General features: G+C 31.3%; 2 protein-coding genes across 13 annotated transcripts; one reads left to right on the top strand and one right to left on the bottom strand.

The window, feature by feature from the left end:
- The first annotated feature begins 58 nt into the window (after positions 1–58).
- Positions 59–12,271, top strand: Dmtn (transmembrane and coiled-coil domain 2 protein Dmtn). Of its 10 annotated transcripts, none has more exons than XM_072892259.1 (12): positions 59–303; positions 1,404–1,705; positions 3,348–3,564; positions 3,795–4,008; positions 4,535–4,700; positions 4,833–5,061; positions 5,255–5,299; positions 5,508–5,590; positions 6,562–6,890; positions 7,093–7,493; positions 7,813–7,973; positions 8,137–12,271. In XM_072892259.1, exons 3-11 carry the CDS (start codon positions 3,422–3,424, stop codon positions 7,967–7,969), a joined length of 1,767 nt encoding a protein of 588 aa, XP_072748360.1. In that variant the 5' UTR covers positions 59–303; positions 1,404–1,705; positions 3,348–3,421; the 3' UTR covers positions 7,970–7,973; positions 8,137–12,271. The 10 variants fall into 10 exon arrangements, with proteins under 10 accessions (XP_072748360.1, XP_072748368.1, XP_072748367.1 ...); XM_072892262.1 differs by lacking the exon at positions 59–303 and adding an exon at positions 321–451; XM_072892261.1 differs by lacking the exon at positions 59–303 and adding an exon at positions 610–1,123.
- A 95-nt stretch (positions 12,272–12,366) lies between these two features.
- Positions 12,367–17,117, bottom strand: LOC140665760 (uncharacterized). Of its 3 annotated transcripts, none has more exons than XM_072892254.1 (5): positions 16,636–17,117; positions 15,774–16,211; positions 15,249–15,491; positions 13,559–15,086; positions 12,367–12,587 (listed from the first exon to the last, which is right to left on the bottom strand). In XM_072892254.1, the coding sequence occupies exons 1-4, from the start codon at positions 16,774–16,776 to the stop codon at positions 13,605–13,607; spliced, it is 2,304 nt and encodes a 767-aa protein (XP_072748355.1). In that variant the 5' UTR covers positions 16,777–17,117; the 3' UTR covers positions 12,367–12,587; positions 13,559–13,604. The 3 variants fall into 3 exon arrangements, with proteins under 3 accessions (XP_072748355.1, XP_072748357.1, XP_072748354.1); XM_072892256.1 differs by lacking the exon at positions 12,367–12,587 and adding an exon at positions 13,255–13,419; XM_072892253.1 differs by lacking the exon at positions 12,367–12,587 and having other exon boundaries at positions 13,255–15,086.
- Positions 17,118–17,307: the final 190 nt, after the last annotated feature.

Here is a 17,307-nt window from a genome sequence, read left to right as displayed (position 1 = left end):
AACGACGTTCGAACGAGAAAGAGAGAGAGAGAGAGAGAGAGAGAGAGAGAGAGAGAGCGTGAGTTCGGTATAAATCGCGCGACGATTCTACCTACTGTACGTCCGTCCTCGCGAAGACACCGGGATCGGTCCGACAAGCGACAATATAACGACAGTTACGAGCGGATACCACGCGAGAGGATACTCTCCAGGAATACACATCGGAAGGCGGAATCGCCACCGGTGCTACTGCACTTCGATAGATCGCGCATCGGTGTGGCCGAGGTCGCGTCGTAAGAAGCTGATTGAGCGACAAGCGACGAGGTGAGACGATGGCGAGGAGTCGACGTTGGTTGTGACTCTGGTTGTGACATCAATTGTGATTTCGACGATGTGTCCGCGGAGTCTGTAGGCAGGCGCGGTAGGCGCTGCGACAGACAGCTGCGTCGGACGAAAGTCTCGGAATCGCGAGGTAACTTTGACAGATCGCGTTCTGCGGCAACGTGTCTTCCATATATTCCCTTTGTTTTCTCGAGAAAAGATTTCCGACTCGAGATTGACAGCCGGCTCGTTTCTGGAAAAAACGAGAGTCTTTCTTTTTTTTCTTTTTTTTTTTTTTTTTTTTTTTTCTTTTTTCATTTCGAACGACGATGACTTACTTACACAGGTGTACTTTACGCGTCCAATACATCTATCCGACGTCTGTTTATACGCGCGTTGTGCCCGTCGAGCGGAGAAAGTTTCGCGAATCGGAGAAGACGCAATTCGAGACAGCCTCGATATCCAACCTATTTAATATTCTTATCACGCGTGTTGAACGTGCCCGTTGATACGCATCTCTGCGTGTTTTTGCTCTTGTGTGAGATCATCTGTGCCTTTCTGACAGTTCGACGCGAATCGCAGTGCGAATGGACGTAGCGAGTCGCATTTATAGACCTGGTTGCGACAATATCGCGTTCGACGCTATCGCTCTCTTTGCCAAATCGAATTCTGTTATCCTGTATTAAATGTAGAGTTATAACACAAATAACTGGTGTCGTAGTGGCAAGAAACTTGGCTAAGTGAAACTAATTAACGCGTGTACTACTATCAACGGGATCATTATTAGTGCTTACAATTAGATCAAGTGTCTTTCTTACGTTAGGTCGGAATAAGAATACTACATTATACAATACTTTGTTTCTGGCGGTATTACAATTTTGATAAAAATAATTTTAGCAAATCTTAAAGAGAAACAATTGTAGTCAATTTGAAAGAGATTTCTTTTGCGAAGAGTCGCAGGTTAATAATACCAGAGTTATTTCTATAAATATTAATAAACGCTTTCTACATTCGATTAATTTTCTTACTGGTCTTATTTATATCAACGAAGAGAAAAAAAACGAAATAATAATCGAGTTATTAACTGTGACTAATATTTGCAGGAACGCACCCTGTAACGTAGAGAGGGAGAGAGAAAGAGAGAGAGAGAGAGAGCCTAGCAAGAAATTGACGCATTGTTGTTCTGCCAATCCTATAAACGTGCGCGTTACTTAATCCTGTGTGGGGTCCTGTGTTTTACATCGATACCAATACCACTTCGTGGTTCACAGAACGCGCGCAAGCGAAATAGTTTCCTTGACAGGAGAGCGAAGTCCATGGACTTTGTATTTCTTTCGGATCGTCGAGTAACGCAAAAGTAACGCCGTAGCGCGAATGCGTTTTACAATCGACCCTGCAACCTGTCGTGTGTATCATTTCTCTGCTTTATATTGTACCTTGTGTACGTTTTTGCACGGTTGTGCGTTCTGTTAAATTCTGTAAACTACTTTTGATTGAAAAGCCGAAAGAGACTTTCGTCAACCACGTGATCGGCAAGTTTAATTTCGTTTACCTTGTATTAAGTATGATAACGAATGCGGTTTTTTTATCGCTCAGATGAATGACAGATTCGACGAACATCCTCGAATTTAATCGCTTATACATTCCTGATTTCGCCAATCTCGTATTAGAAGAAAATTTTTGTTATATTTAGGTAATTTTATAAATATGGAGTATAAATATCTTTATTCTTAATTCTCACACTTTGAAAAAGTCATGTTTTGTATATTTATATAAAATAATTAAACAGCAACAAGGTAAACGAGATAAAGTATCTTAAAAAATTTGTATTCTTTAATATTCAGTAAAGTGTGTCATATCATTTATTATGTATTCTTAATTTTAGTTTTACATTAGTAACCACAATCATACTAGCAATGATTCACTGATATATTAATTCAATTTATTTAGATTGAATTAAAAGTACCAATGTAAAAAAAATGCATTTTTTGCTTTTTTATTTAATGTTGCATACAGTAAAAGGGAAACAAATTTTAACATGTTAAATTTAATTTTGATATAATTATATGATATAGAAATTTATAGTACATATATAACATCACTGTTAAGCAAAAGATTCTTCCTTAATAAAATTTAGTTAAAAAGATTTTGAGAAATTTTGTTACAAATCTTTTGAATATGATTAGAACAAAGATACAATAAAGCTTTATGCTATTTTGTTATTTATGCGTTAAACAGGATTTAACAATTGTTATCATAAGTTAAACATGGATTTATCTCTTTGACAAATCTTTCTGTGACATATCCTACATTCTAAATTTAGATACACAGACTGTGCTCAATATATATTTAAAGAATAAATTAGATAATGTAACCTCTTAGAGAGAGAGAAAATTGCTGTCCAAGATAGGCACAGGGGTTCAGCACTGTGGAATGTTTGTTCTGTAACTTGTTATGCTTTATGTTTTATATTACTGTAATAGAAAGGAATATAAAAAAAATATTACTGCTTTAGAAAATTAATATTAAAAAATATTTATATTAATAATATTATAATGAAATTAAATTAATTAATAAATATTTATATAATGCAAAAATTTAAGAGATACATTAATAATAAAATATAATTAAATAATAATAAAATAAAATTATACATGTACTGAAATACATCTTTAAAATTCATATTATTTTGTCACTGATTTATTTTCTGTAAAAGCCTATGAATCATGATAAACTGGAACAAGATAAAGCTTATCGTAGGAAAGATATATTCCACTGATACTTTTATCTAATAATACCAGGAAACATGAGGAATCTCTTAGATTGTCAATTCTTTAATTCCTGATATAGTTATTAATTATTAGAATCTTATCTTTCAATTTAATTCAATTTAAAATTATTAAATATCAAATATTTTTTGAATATATAATTAGAAAATAAATGGATTAATAAGAGATTGTATTAATTAATAATAATTAACATATAGAATTATACTACTATATATTCCATAATTTTCTTTTAATACTTGTATAATTTGCTTTGTCTAGGTTCAATGTGCACTTGCTGAGACAAAGTGATAAATAAAACAAAAGATAGATGATAACCTTCTTGAAAGAAAAGCATGGCAAGCTTGATGGTGAACACCTCTAGTAAGAACAGTTCGCGCAGTGGATCTCCTAGTAGAGCGCCTTCGACATCCCAACTACATCAGCAGCCATCAGCAGTAAGCTTGGAACATACTTCGAGATTGCGTAATGTTTCCATGTAAGATTCCATTAAGCAATATAATTATAGATATTATTTATTTATTGTATATTTAATATTTTAATCTAGCAAATGAATATATGCGTTCATAATTATCTATCAGTGTATATAATACTATTGTGTATATGTAATATTTTTATGTTAATTTTAATACATTGCAAATGTTAATTTGAAAAATTAAAGAAAGTGTAATAATAAATAAAAAATGATTTATTAAATATGTATTTTAGTTCTCAAGCTGGGGAGAGTAGCACAGGCAGTGGAAGTAGTGGTGGCGGTGGTGGTGGTGGTAGTACCCTCAACATGAAGAGCAGTAGTAGACAAAGATCACCAGGGAATATAATTCGCACGGGAGATGCCATGGAGGAACCAAGTAATACTACAAACACTGCCGAACCAGAGGAGTTTGTGCCAAATATTCATCCACCGACAGATGACGAAGGAGTATGTATTAAGATGTTTTCGTTAATTTGAGAGAAAAATTTGAGTCTTTATTCTTTAATAAAGCACTGTACGAGATAATAAACGTTTACATCAATGGCGAGCAGGAAAATTGTCATTCTGATCATTTAATGTATATGTACATTGAGTATTTAACATGACTTTGCATTCTTACATAAAAAGAGTTACATAATATTGTATATGCACTTGTGATGGATTATCAACTACTTACAGACAATCAGGTCGTAGGTTAAATAATATGACTATCCATATACTATTTTCAGCAATTATATTTTTATATCTAAATTATTTATATTCAAAATTAATTTAAAAATTTTACGATTTATTTAATCTCTTACTGCAAAGAAGAGAATATAAGGTAATTTGCTTCTAGTATGTTAAAATTTTATTAAAAAAAACATTCTTATATTTAACATTATATGTGACTTACATCTTATACATCTTTTTAAATGATCCATATATGCGTATGTGTATGTGTATGCGATATTCATGTATTTAATATTTTTAGGAACAATATCACACAACTCAATCGTTCCTATCGAATGGCTCTTCTGAATTGATAGCCGACGACGTTGATTCTAGCGCAACACGGGTTCGTCAAGCTATTGAACATATACAAAGTAAAATCGCTAAGACGCGAGAGTTGATAAGAATTGAACAAACTACGCGGGATGGTACGTAAAACAATGTCTCATTTTAACTTAGTAAATGAACAAAGGCACAAAGAATTTGCCTTTGTCTTGTTTTGATACGTATTATTTACTCTTATATACATAAATTATATTTGTACTATTTAATCTTCATAGAAAACGTCAATGAATATTTGAAATTAGCTGCTAATGCAGACAAACAGCAGTTAACTAGGATTAAAACGGTATTTGAGAAGAAGAATCAAAAATCGGCACACAGTATTTCACAACTACAAAAAAAGTTGGACAGTTACATGAAAAAATTGAAAAATTACGAAATGAATGGCGCACCTACGAGTCACAGACAACCGAGAGAGATGTTACGTGATATGGGACAAGGACTTAAGTGAGTATTAGATAAATAATTATTTTAAATACGTGTGTTTAATTTTTTTTATATTTAGATAAAAATCCATTATATTTTTATATTTAGATAAAAGTCCATTTGTCATGAAGAAATGTTCGTATAAGTTTTACTCTACATATCTTATTAAATAAATATTAAAAATGTCTGGCTAATTTGGACTTGCATTTTTCAGACATGTGGGAGGAAATATAAGGGACGGAATCACTGGTTTTTCAGGGTGAGTGTTCATTTAAAAATAGATCCCATACCAAAATGTGTGTGCTGAAATTATATGGTTGATTCATCACAGAAGTTTTAGAACCATGTTGCCATTAATCTCACTGCATTTTAAAATTAACTAAATACATTTGCTCTTAAAAATTTACAAAAGATATTATATAAAAATATTGTGCTTTATATTTACAATCATATTCTCTCTATTGCAGAACTGTAATGTCTAAACCAAGAGAGTTTGCTCATCTTATTAAAAATAAATTTGGAAGTGCTGATAATATAAATACTTTATCACGTAAGTATTATTAAATTTTTAGTGAAATTTATACATTTACATTTATATATACATAAAATATATTAACTGATAATTATAAATATCTAAATCATATTTATTCATATATTGTAGCATTCGGTTAAAATAAATTGGGTCAGAGTAATACATTTTTTAAAACATTATATGTGTTATTTATATTCTATTTATAATATATTCTATTTAACTGTTAAAGAAATAAATTATATATAATTTTTACAATATAAAAGTCAAACAATCTGTTTTTTAGCATTTATTTAAATTTAAAATATGTTTAAATAAAAGAAAATAAATATTTTTTAACATTTTTGCTATCATGGCAGTTGAAAGTAGTAAGTAATATGTTGCTTAAGGGGCGAAAGAATTCTGTTACACTTTATTATATGCTTCCTGCACACAATATTTGTATTTTTTTCAGCTTTGCTTCAAGCTTCTTATCTTCTTTACTTTAAAATTAAGTGATAACAATATCGCTGTATCTTAAGTATTTGATATTAAAAATTATCTTGTTTATATAATGTATTTCTTTTAAAACTTTTGCTTGTTAACTTTCCATTTCTTTTTTGACAATAAATATTAATATGTATCCTATCTTTAATATTGCATATATTTATTTAATATTATGTTATTATGTAGCAAAATTTTATGTAATTTACAGTTGCTTCTTCTGTGATTATGTATTTGTCTTTCTTTAGTTACCATTAGTTATCCAATACTTAAAAAAGATGCTAAAATTTATAATCTATAAAATTATCAGTTTTGTTATATATTGTTATAATAAAACAAAACTTTTTGCTTTTTAACAATCATTTAAAATAACAAATAGAACGACTTATGCGTTTTGTTTATGTAAGAAAACTAAATAACACAACTTAAAAAAACAATTTTATTTCTCGAAAGGCCAAACTCTTTGGTATTGGATAACATTCTAACTTGCCACCTCTGTGTCTCTACAGATGGCTCGACTTTTTATGTAAACGATACACCGCATGCAGGTAATGGTGATAACGCTAGCGTTGAAGAAGACAAAACTCATCATGGTTCAGCCACGCTTCCTGGTGGATGCAGTCTAGGATCTACCCAAAGTGCAGCGGCTATAAAATTCCCGTCCGAGGAAGGATCAGAGTGTTCTAGCGTGACCAGTGAAAGCGGTCCTGGTAGTAGAGGGCAGCCACACGCTTGTCACAGTAATAATGCAGCCTTGAGTCTCAAATCTATTTTCGCAGAACTACAAGAACATCGGGAAAATCTTGACCAAATGAGAGAAAAATTAGATAGTGTAAAGGTTTGTATTCAATCTAGACTATGATGCATTCAGTACATTTGAGCTGATATTTTAAATAAATAATATATATATATATATATATATATATATATATATATATATATATATATATGTGTGTGTGTGTGTGAGGTAAAAAAATTATATGTGTAATTTCACACTAAATGAGAAATGTGTAGCTACAATAATTTTTTTTTGTTGCTAGACGTTACAACAGGAAGTGACATATCTTTCCCATTCCCTCCAAGAAGAACGTTTCAGATGCGAACGTTTGGAAGAGCAGATTAACGACTTAACGGAACTGCATCAAAACGAAGTAGAAAACTTGAAACAAACTATCACAGATATGGAGGAAAAAGTGCAATATCAAAGCGAGGATAGACTACGTGATATACACGAGATGTTAGAGAGTTGTCAAACTAAGATCTGTAAAATGGAACATCAACAACAACAGCACCAACAATACGTAACGTTGGAGGGTCTAGATAATAGCAATGCGAGAGCATTGGTTGTAAAATTGATAAATGTAGTATTAACCGTATTGCAAGTTATTTTACTTCTTGTTGCAACGGGTGCTGGTATTATGATGCCTTTCCTCAGAACTAGGTAAGGTTTATTAAAATAATTTGTTTTTTATTTTTTTCTATTTATCAATAGAATATTTAAAATTTAAATTATATATTGTGTGTTCTTTATCATTTTAACTGATAATTACACATAATACTTTAATGTGCAATAAATAAGATACCAATATCTTCCTTTAAAAATAAAATTCCATAATCTTCCTTTCTCTCTTCTTAAATTGTGATATTTTATTTTTTCATCGTAAGTTTCATTCATCTTTATATCATAATATATATGATTGTAAATCTGATTTTATTTTGCTCATTCATCATTCTATTTTGTTTTTGCACGTTTGTTACAGCTGTACTAAGCCTCATTGTTTCATGTGTAGGGTGCGTATATTAACAACTACATTCGTTGTGCTTGGCATAGTATTTGTGCTAAAGCAATGGCCTGAGGTACATGATGTTGGTAGTCACCTCATACGCCATCTTAAGCAGACTCTTGCCATGAAGTAGCATTGTAAGTATATTAAATTTTTGACATTTCTTTTGTTGATGCAATTTAGTGTGTCGTTATAATTCAGAATTTGAAGTAAACCAATTATACAAAAGTTCTCAAAAATAATTCCTTATAGAGATATTTTAAGTAAACAATATCATTATTAATTAATTTATTATTTTAGGGTGGAATACTTAAATTTAATTGGGTTTTGTGATGAAGCTGGGTTAGATTGGATACACATTGATTAAAACCTGCATCCATTTATCAATGTTGTAACATTGAAGCAATAATAGTATGTATATAAGTATGTAAATAAGTTTATTTTTATCTTTGGTTGTTTAAATTTATTATTATTATTGTTCTCGTAAAAAGTAAGTAATATGTTAATTTTATTTTTGATATAATTATTTAAATTGACACAAAGTTATTTTGCTATAAGAAAATATGCAATTTTTAAATTAATTTGTATAAATTTTCATTAATTTATATTCTCATTTTGATCTGATATTAGCTTCATTTTTTCATGATTCATTAGCAATCTATAGTACTGAGTGAATGAAACATTAGAAATTAAAGCACAGAAAATAATTCAAATAGTGTTATATAGTGTGACACTGCTTGGGTATATATATGTGATACATTATTATGAAAGTTTAATTTCACTAATTGGCAACATATCTCATATATTTATTTTTTGGCGGATGAATAGTCAAAAAATAGTGTAAAAGAGATCAAGTGAAAAAGTGTTGTTCAAGTGATGCAGACCAGAACACTGTCAACCTGCATGATGATAGATCCAGCGACAATTTGTTAATATAAAAAACGGTTTGTTTCGAATCCTCTTGGATATATATGTCGATAAGTGAAACTAAATGAAGAATTTATAACATCCCAATCGTCCAATTGCTAAACAATAATTGTAAATTAAGTCGCAGAGCTCTTATATCACTAAAAATAGCTGCTGTCCAGCATTGTATAAAGTAGTATATATTGTACATTGTTTACTTGTTATTTGTAAGATTCGATATGTAAAAGGGTATAAATTCTTTAGAGAATGCAAGCTTTTTAATTATCATTGTTGTGCATTGCATAAAATAGTTAGTATGTAAATTGAGTCTCGTGTGCAATGAAAGAGACAATGAAAGAAATTCTACTGAAAGCTATGTTAAAAGATATTGTGTTAGTGGGAAATCAAAATGAATACAAAATTTGGATATGAATAACAAGTTTTACATACAACGCGCGCATGTGCTATTACATCCAATATCAATAAAAGAGGACCAACTGTCTCTTTCCTCTTATACTACGATACAATTTACATCATATTACATATATAATGTTAAAATTGTGTATGACAATGGAAAACGCAGAAGCGATTTATTATTAGCCCAGTAGCAATTTAATCATCAAAAATATAATTCTGCATGTACATTATAATGAGCATAAAGAATTGAACCATGACAGTTAATTGAAATGAGAGAAAGACTGAAAGACTACAATGCTGTAGGAATTATGTTTAATTTAACATTGGCTTGAATTTAATAATGTGCGCTATAATTTTAAGTTGTTAATAGCAAAAAGAAATTCCTTCTCCAAATTATATCATGTAATGTGAGAGAATATAAATTTGTAGAACAGCAAAGTATTTGATACATGGTAAAAAATAAGTTAAAATCACAAAATAGAATTCTAAAACAAGACTCAGCATCTAGTTTGTGTTTCTTCTGTGTATACTATTCGTTTAATAAGAGCATAAATATGACTTATATATATTCACTATTTTATAATATACTTTTTCAGTTTTTCACAATTCTACGGCTGAGAAAATTCATGTTTAAGCACTATTGTTATCTGATACAATAGCAACACACAATACACATTAAAATAAATAGCAAATATCTATAGAAAAATTTCATCTCATCACGCTGTTTCTGTTTTGCACATAGAAATTTCAATGTTTATTCTTATTTCAAGCTGTTATGTATTTGCAGCTTAGTAATAAAATGTATGTGTTTGCAGTTAAGTAATAATAACAATAGCTCGTATTCAACAGTTCGGTATCTGTTGATTTAATGGAATAGCAAATTCAACAGCACAAAGAATTTGCTATTCAGAAAATAATTTAAAAGAGCTGTTTGTATTGTATATAAAAGAAATTTAGTGATATGTTTCACTATTAGCGAACTCGATTAATGCATTAGTATAGTACATACTGGTGCACATTAAAAGTTATCATACGCAAATTTCATAGATATATATAATATATAAATATAATATATATAATAAAAATATAATAAAAATTAATTATATATTTTATTAAATATATAATTTTATACCATTATTATTATTATATATTATTACTTATATATGAATAATATGTAAATTTATTATTATACATCTTAGGACAAATTTACAATATAAACATAACTAAAACATTAAAATAATAATATGAATTGTTATCATTTTTCATATTGAATAATAATAGCTTTTAATATTAATTATTTTTTTAATTACTTTTGTCAATATAAATTTACAATAATCCGTGTGTACCAGTACGCACTAGTGCAATTCAACCGAATTCGCTATATGTGTTGATACAAATATTTTGAATATTAACGATGAGTATACTGCTGTCAAATGTTGTATTAATTTATAAGTATGCAATAAGATGAAAAAGGGATAAGAATGTTTGGTAAATGAGCAGTAATTCAGCATGGGAAATTGAAAGGCGTGATAAAATAGTTTTATACTAATAATGCAAAAAGATGGCTATTCAATTCTCATTCTTGATCTCAAAGCATAAATGGAAATTTTACTGCATATTCATCAAGTGGTCTGTTTTAGTTTTTCTCAAGATAATCCAACAAATTTCTCTCTCGTGTATAGCTTATTGTTAGCATTGGTTTGGGCAATTTAACAATTAACAAAATTCAGAAAAATGGTGTTTAAATATTTTCAACATTGTTTTTCATGTTCCTCTAGAGTAAATATTCCATTTCGGATTTATACAAATTGCTGTGATTATGCTAGGTTTATATATAAGCTTAAAATTTAAGAAGCAGCTTTGGGATCAATATAATTGCAATTGGGAAATATTCCATAAAACATACATACTGTATATATACAGATTTTTCGTAAATACCATCCATCATTCATATATGCAGTAAATAATATTTGCGACAAATAAAGACGTATTAATTTAACTGAATATATCTCACAATATGTCAATATTTTTTTTCGTTGTATAAAAAACACGTAACTAATTTTTAAAATTGTAAATAGGTATTTGATATTACATAATCACACAAGAGTAGCCAAAATGTATAGGGTGTATATTAAGTTTTATATTAAAATGTGACAATGTTTCAACTGCATTTTGTATTACCACTTAGCTTCTTTAAATGAAATATTTAAAAAAAAATTATTAATTCCGTTCTATATGTTCATTAGATAATACACAAAACACCCTATATGTTTGTAATTTTTAGAACATGGTGCTTTGTAACATATATATTTAACACTATTAGGGGATTAGAGAATTTATTCACACGATTGACCACCGATTTTTAATGAGGGCCCCTGCACGCTTACAAAAATACTTGAGAGATATGTAGAGAAAGGAAGCTAAAAGATTAAAATATATAGTAGATGGTGCGCCAATTCTTGAAATTATAAAAGTTGTTAACAACGACGTACGTATTTTGTACTTTATTGAAATCGCATAAGTTTACGTTTTACTATATATAAAGCCGTTTACAATTTTATATGTATTTTATATTTACGAGACTCTATAGCACAACGTCATACATATGTGTACCATATAATTTGCGATGTAATCGGTAATCAGTATTGAAAATAATAATTTGTCGTCGTTTATAGCTTAGGGGCCCCTTACATGTAGATATAACGTAGGCAACAGAACTATTAAATAAATTATATCATCGATGCCTTGCGTAGGTAGGTAGTTAATGTCAAATTATAGACTAAATATTCGTTGTCAATTGTAGAACGGTAATAGGCAAAGCCAGCAGCAGTTATTGTAAAGATTGTTACACTCATTGTGCATACGTATACATATATAAAACAGCTGCGTTCGTAACTCTGGTATTCAAGAGATAATAAAAAGAATATTTCAAAAAAAAAATTTTTTCTGACATACGCTAAATTTATATCCATTTTTCGACACCGATATACTATCTAGACGTGCATCATGTTATTGCTGCTGGTAGAGTCGACGTACCGAGGTACGGATCGAGCAGCTGCTCTACGATTCACATGATTTCGTACTGTCAAAATAAAACGAATTTTTAGTAAAATCAGTTATATTCAATTGTATTTTGACACCTTGCTCGTTTGATTCTTCTTATTAAAAATATACATATCGACCTCGTTTTACGAGAAATTTATGCTACTTCAACGGGTACATTTAGGAATATTGCGGCCAATCATAAAAACATATCGATCCTAAAAGCTCTTTATATTTTCTCTTCCAAGAGAGTTTCTGTTAATAAAATATTACAATCATATCGTAATCTTACAAATAATATATTCGATTATTTTATTATATATCACAATTTCTAGTTTGTGTTGTGCACAGAAAGCTGATTTATATTTATTGAGGAGTTTTCGGATCTGCAACATAAAAATACAGCAGCATATATTTATAATTAAATTTATTTCCTTAAATTTTCATTTAAATTCTGAAAATCTTTATCAGACGCATCATAATTATGTGTTTTGTCATAAAAGAGTATCAGCCTTTGATTTGTTTTAAATTTAAATAATACTTTGCTATATATATATAAGAAAATATCTTACTTTTATACAACGTTATTTTTTTATGTGACAGACAAAAATTCAGAAATATATAAAAAAGAATGTATAATTTTAAGAAACGTTTAATACACACAATGTATGTGATTAGAGTGAACAGAGTAAAATTATTTTACATATTTTATATACATAGTATATATCAATAATATATATTCGAAAATATACATTTTTTTAGACTCATATTTTTCATTCCAACTTAGTCTTCATAAAATATCAAATTATGAAAGCGTGAGTCATATCTTAAGCTTATTCATTAATATCATCAGTTATTTGAAGTTTTGAGTGCTGTATTAGATTTTTATTCTATAAAACATTGTTCTTATATTGTTTTTAGAATTAAAAGAATTTATATCATTAAATTCATTGGTATTATAATTCTTTCAAAAATAACAAATAATGTTTATTCTAATTATCTGAAAAATAATTATTAAATTTTTATAATATATTAAAAAACAATACAGAAAAATTGATATAAAAGATTTATATTTACATTACCTGAAATTACAAATATGTTGCTTCGAAAAAAGAATGATTAAAGAATGATACTGTTGTAGAGAACATATAAAATCATATGTCGCATTAATAATCCAGGATAACTTTTAATTGTATTTTCATATATACCACAAGAATTCTGTTCCTTGCAAAAATAGTTTTATATAAAGTTTTTGAATATACATTGGTAGAGAATACACTATGGTGAGACAAAAGCAGTTTGTTATGTAACAAATGCGGATGAAATTTCTTTAGCACCCCGGAACTTTGCACCTTACCGCGATTCTCGCGAAATTCGTATGTCATCTTTGCCTTGTGACTTCTTCAATCTACGCTAATTTGAATTCCATCGTGTGAATCTCTGACCACGATATCGGACGAGAGGATGATTTTGATCTCCCCGTCCTCGTTTGTAGGCGCATCCTTTTGTACAGCGGTCGTTGTATCGTGATGCTTCTTTCGATGACACATCATGGTTGACCTGGACACAAAACCTTTGCCGCACACATCGCACTTGTACGGCCGTTCGCCGGTGTGCAAACGCTTGTGAATGGCCATCGGACTGAACTGCGTGAACGTTTTATTGCATACGTCGCATCTGTAAGGACGCTCGCCCGTGTGCGATCGCCGATGACAACGTAGGGCCGCACGTCGAGCGAACACTTTCCCGCACATTTCGCATTTAAAGCTTTTCTCTCCGGTATGCATGGTCGAGTGAATCTTGAGATCAACCCGCGTCAGGAATCCCTTTCCACATACCTCGCACAGATACGGCTTCTCGCCTGTGTGAATGCGCAAATGCGTATTGAGATAACTCTTGCTGACAAACATCTTGTTGCACACCGCGCACGGGTATTGGCGATTGTCCGTGCCCGAGTGTATCTTCTGATGACTCTTGCAGAGGCCCTTGGTGATGAAACCGCGGCCACAGATCTCGCACATGTACGGTTTTACGCCGAGATGACGGTTTTCGTGGTCTAACAATGATTGCTTCGTCTTGAAGTTCTGACCGCACGTCAGACACGGGTACGGCTTCACATCCGAGTGTACTCTTTGATGTACAATGAGATAGCTCTTGCATTGGAATCCCTTGCCGCAGGTGGAACAATTGTAATCAAATTGACCCGTGTGCGTGGCCGTATGCTGCGCGAGGCCAATCTTGCTACGAAATGCTTTCTCGCATGTCGTGCATTGAAAGGGTTTCTCACCCGTATGCTTGCGCATGTGCTCCTGCAGTTTGTAATTTGTTCTATACTGTTTGCCACATTCGTCGCATGTCTTCGCGGTCCATTTTCGTTTCACCGTCGGTGATTGTTTCTTTTGCTCTTCTTGATTGCCATTTCTCTCTCGCGACGGTGTCGCTATATTTAATTGTCCTATATTTAATGTGTCCTTCTTTTTCTTATCAACTAGTTTATTTTTATATACAATACACTGCTCCTTATGTAAATTTAATAGCTCGATGTTGGTAAAGTATGAATCGCAGCAACAGCGATAGAAATGTTGCTCGAAATGTGCGGCCAGATTGGTCGTTTCCAAAGCTGCCTCGTTGCAAAACGGGCACATGTACCAATGCGAACCAGTTTCATCCATGGTAGGATTATTGAGTGTGGATTCCAATAACGCGTCTTTTGATTCCTTTGTATATTTAACCATTATTTCGCAAGATATATCATTCATCTGACTTGTAGATGGCAAAGCGTTTACTGAATCGACATGTTCGCGAATTCCATTTTCATTCATACACGATTCTTCTATCTCACCTTCTGTATCAGCTTGAGAAGAGCCAAAATTATCCGCCGATACCTGAATTATAAATTTCAATTACAACTTTCAAATTACACACACAAAATCACATAAGTAATTTTTATATTTTTACTTCTATTTTATACTTTTATTTATACATGTTTTAGATTGCAATTATTTTTCTTTATACAAGTTACTTATTGTTACAAATAATATACTTACATTATTTTCAAGTACATGTTGCGACTCTTCTGTTAGTCTACTTTGTAATGTACGATATTCTTGTTTTATTGGCCCCGGCTCATACTTTACATTTTCACAATAATGCACTATTTGCTCTTGGTTTTGATCTTCAGAACTGATAGAAGTAACATAATTAATTCCTAACTGACTCAAATGACCATCCAAATTTCCCACTACGGTCATATCACTCTCCAAATGCATCGCAATCTGATGATTTGAAACCTAGAAAATATAATTTACAATTTATAATTTACAAACTAAAAACATGATAATAACAAATCATATATCCTATATTTAATTAGATAAACTACCAGAAATTATGTAAATAAATTATTTCACTTTCTCTTTCTCTCTCTTTCCATAATCCACAAGAATTAATCTCTTTTAATTGCAACGATATAATCATAATGCACACAAATGCAAATGTAAGGCATTGATCCAAACATTTACAAGTTACCCAATATATTCAATTTACAAAAAATTAATAGAGATTGCTTCAATTACTTCTCGTATGTGTTCATTGACGATTCTCACAGTATCGCCATCTAAACAATCCATGCTTGCTACTTGAATGTCTGTGTCTTGTTGACCTATCTCTTCCTGAGTAACCACTTGTTCGCCACCAGCTAGATCCATTTCATCCATTACTTGCATTGTATGCATTGTAGATTCGGCAGTCTCATGGGATATAGCTGAATGACTTTGTACATCTTCGTTATTAATCTGTATGTTGTTCAGGTTTCTCCTGACTGTGCCTATATTATTAACACTTGGCAAATTGTGCTCTGATATATGCACAATTTCTTCTTTACCAATTTCTTTCAACATTTCCATAAACATTCCTTCTGTATGTAGACATTTTTCACGAAAATCAAACAGCTGATCTAGTTTAAACGCACATTCTTCGCAAACCACTTTGGGTAACTGATCTGTCAATGATACCTGAAATTTATTAAACTATAATATACAATGTATAAATATTATATAGCCTGCTTATATACTTTTACTGCACAAATAATATCACTTTTGTTTTCCTTCACATTTTAAATAAAAAAGATTATAATTAAATATTTTTAAAAGATACTTGCATTGCTATTCAGAGTAATCTTAGGAAAACTATTTTTTTCTCTATCTATATTTTATAAAAATTATATCAATTTAAAAAAAATTCTTTCAGTTATTCAACGTTGCACATTATTATTAATAAATATATCGATTCCGATAATAAATATGTAAGCTGCCAAAGATAAATTTGTTTTACACACTCTAATATAACCTTTGCACAAAAGTTTGAAAGACCAAGATCAGAGTAAAAAATGAATCCATTGATCTTGGGTCCGCGATCGCTCGTCACATTTTCATTTACCTGAACCGGCAGACAAGCTGCTATCTTCTTGTCAATGTTGCGCATCTGTTCGCCGGCCTCGAAAATCGGCAGTCCCATCAGGATGCCGGTCTTGGTCGCGCACAAACGGCACAAGTAATCAAACTCCTCGACGACGGCCATATCAACGGGAAATCCTTGTCGTCTTCTAGCACAGATTATCTCAGGCTGTCACGAAACGCAGAGGGATCCCTTCAGAGAACGCGACTGCGATCGCGATTCGCTAATCTCGTGGCGTGCATATCCCTTGGAATTCCGAGTAGCGTCTCGCGAGATCTCGTGCTTCAAAAAACCTCGTGAATGTTGTGACAATAATATGTCGCCCCGAAGTGTTTGTCAAATCGGTTGTCTGTACCGTACCATCGAAACTCGTCGTATCGCGATCTCCCAATCGCGGAACGTTTAGTTCGAGAGGAAAACGATGGAAAGAATCGCTTCTCGTTGCACCATAGATGAAGAAAACGCCTTGACAGGAACTCCCTACAAAAAGAACGTTCAATTAGGAGGTTCGAAATCTACTTGACCGACAGCACAGTATATACAGTGCAACTCTCTGTTGGCTCCTTTGATGTCAGCGTATCTAAAAATGAAGTGCACATGCGCGGACTTGGTAGGTAACCAATCATGGCTAGTGTCCTCTGTTTCACTTACTTT

This window comes from Anoplolepis gracilipes, chromosome 5, assembly GCF_047496725.1.
Source record: "Anoplolepis gracilipes chromosome 5, ASM4749672v1, whole genome shotgun sequence".
Lineage (NCBI taxonomy): Eukaryota > Metazoa > Arthropoda > Insecta > Hymenoptera > Formicidae > Anoplolepis > Anoplolepis gracilipes.
The sequence above is the reverse complement of the archived record's forward strand: the minus strand, read 5'-3'. Positions and strand labels throughout refer to the sequence as shown.

What these genes read in the sequence shown, in the direction of transcription:
- Dmtn (XM_072892258.1), top strand. Translation starts at nt 3,422, where the DNA reads ATGGCAAGCTTGATGGTGAACACCTCTAGTAAGAACAGTTCGCGCAGT. An exon ending in CACCGACAGATGACGAAGGA is followed by an intron (nt 4,009 to 4,534) that starts GTATGTATTAAG and finishes TAATATTTTTAG; the next exon opens with GAACAATATCACACAACTCA. An exon ending in TAATATAAATACTTTATCAC is followed by an intron (nt 5,591 to 6,561) that starts GTAAGTATTATT and finishes GTGTCTCTACAG; the next exon opens with ATGGCTCGACTTTTTATGTA.
- LOC140665760 (XM_072892254.1), bottom strand. Translation starts at nt 16,776, where the DNA reads ATGGCCGTCGTCGAGGAGTTTGATTACTTGTGCCGTTTGTGCGCGACC. An exon ending in TCAATGAACACATACGAGAA is followed by an intron (nt 15,492 to 15,773) that starts GTAATTGAAGCA and finishes TATATTTTCTAG; the next exon opens with GTTTCAAATCATCAGATTGC. An exon ending in AACATGTACTTGAAAATAAT is followed by an intron (nt 15,087 to 15,248) that starts GTAAGTATATTA and finishes TTTATAATTCAG; the next exon opens with GTATCGGCGGATAATTTTGG.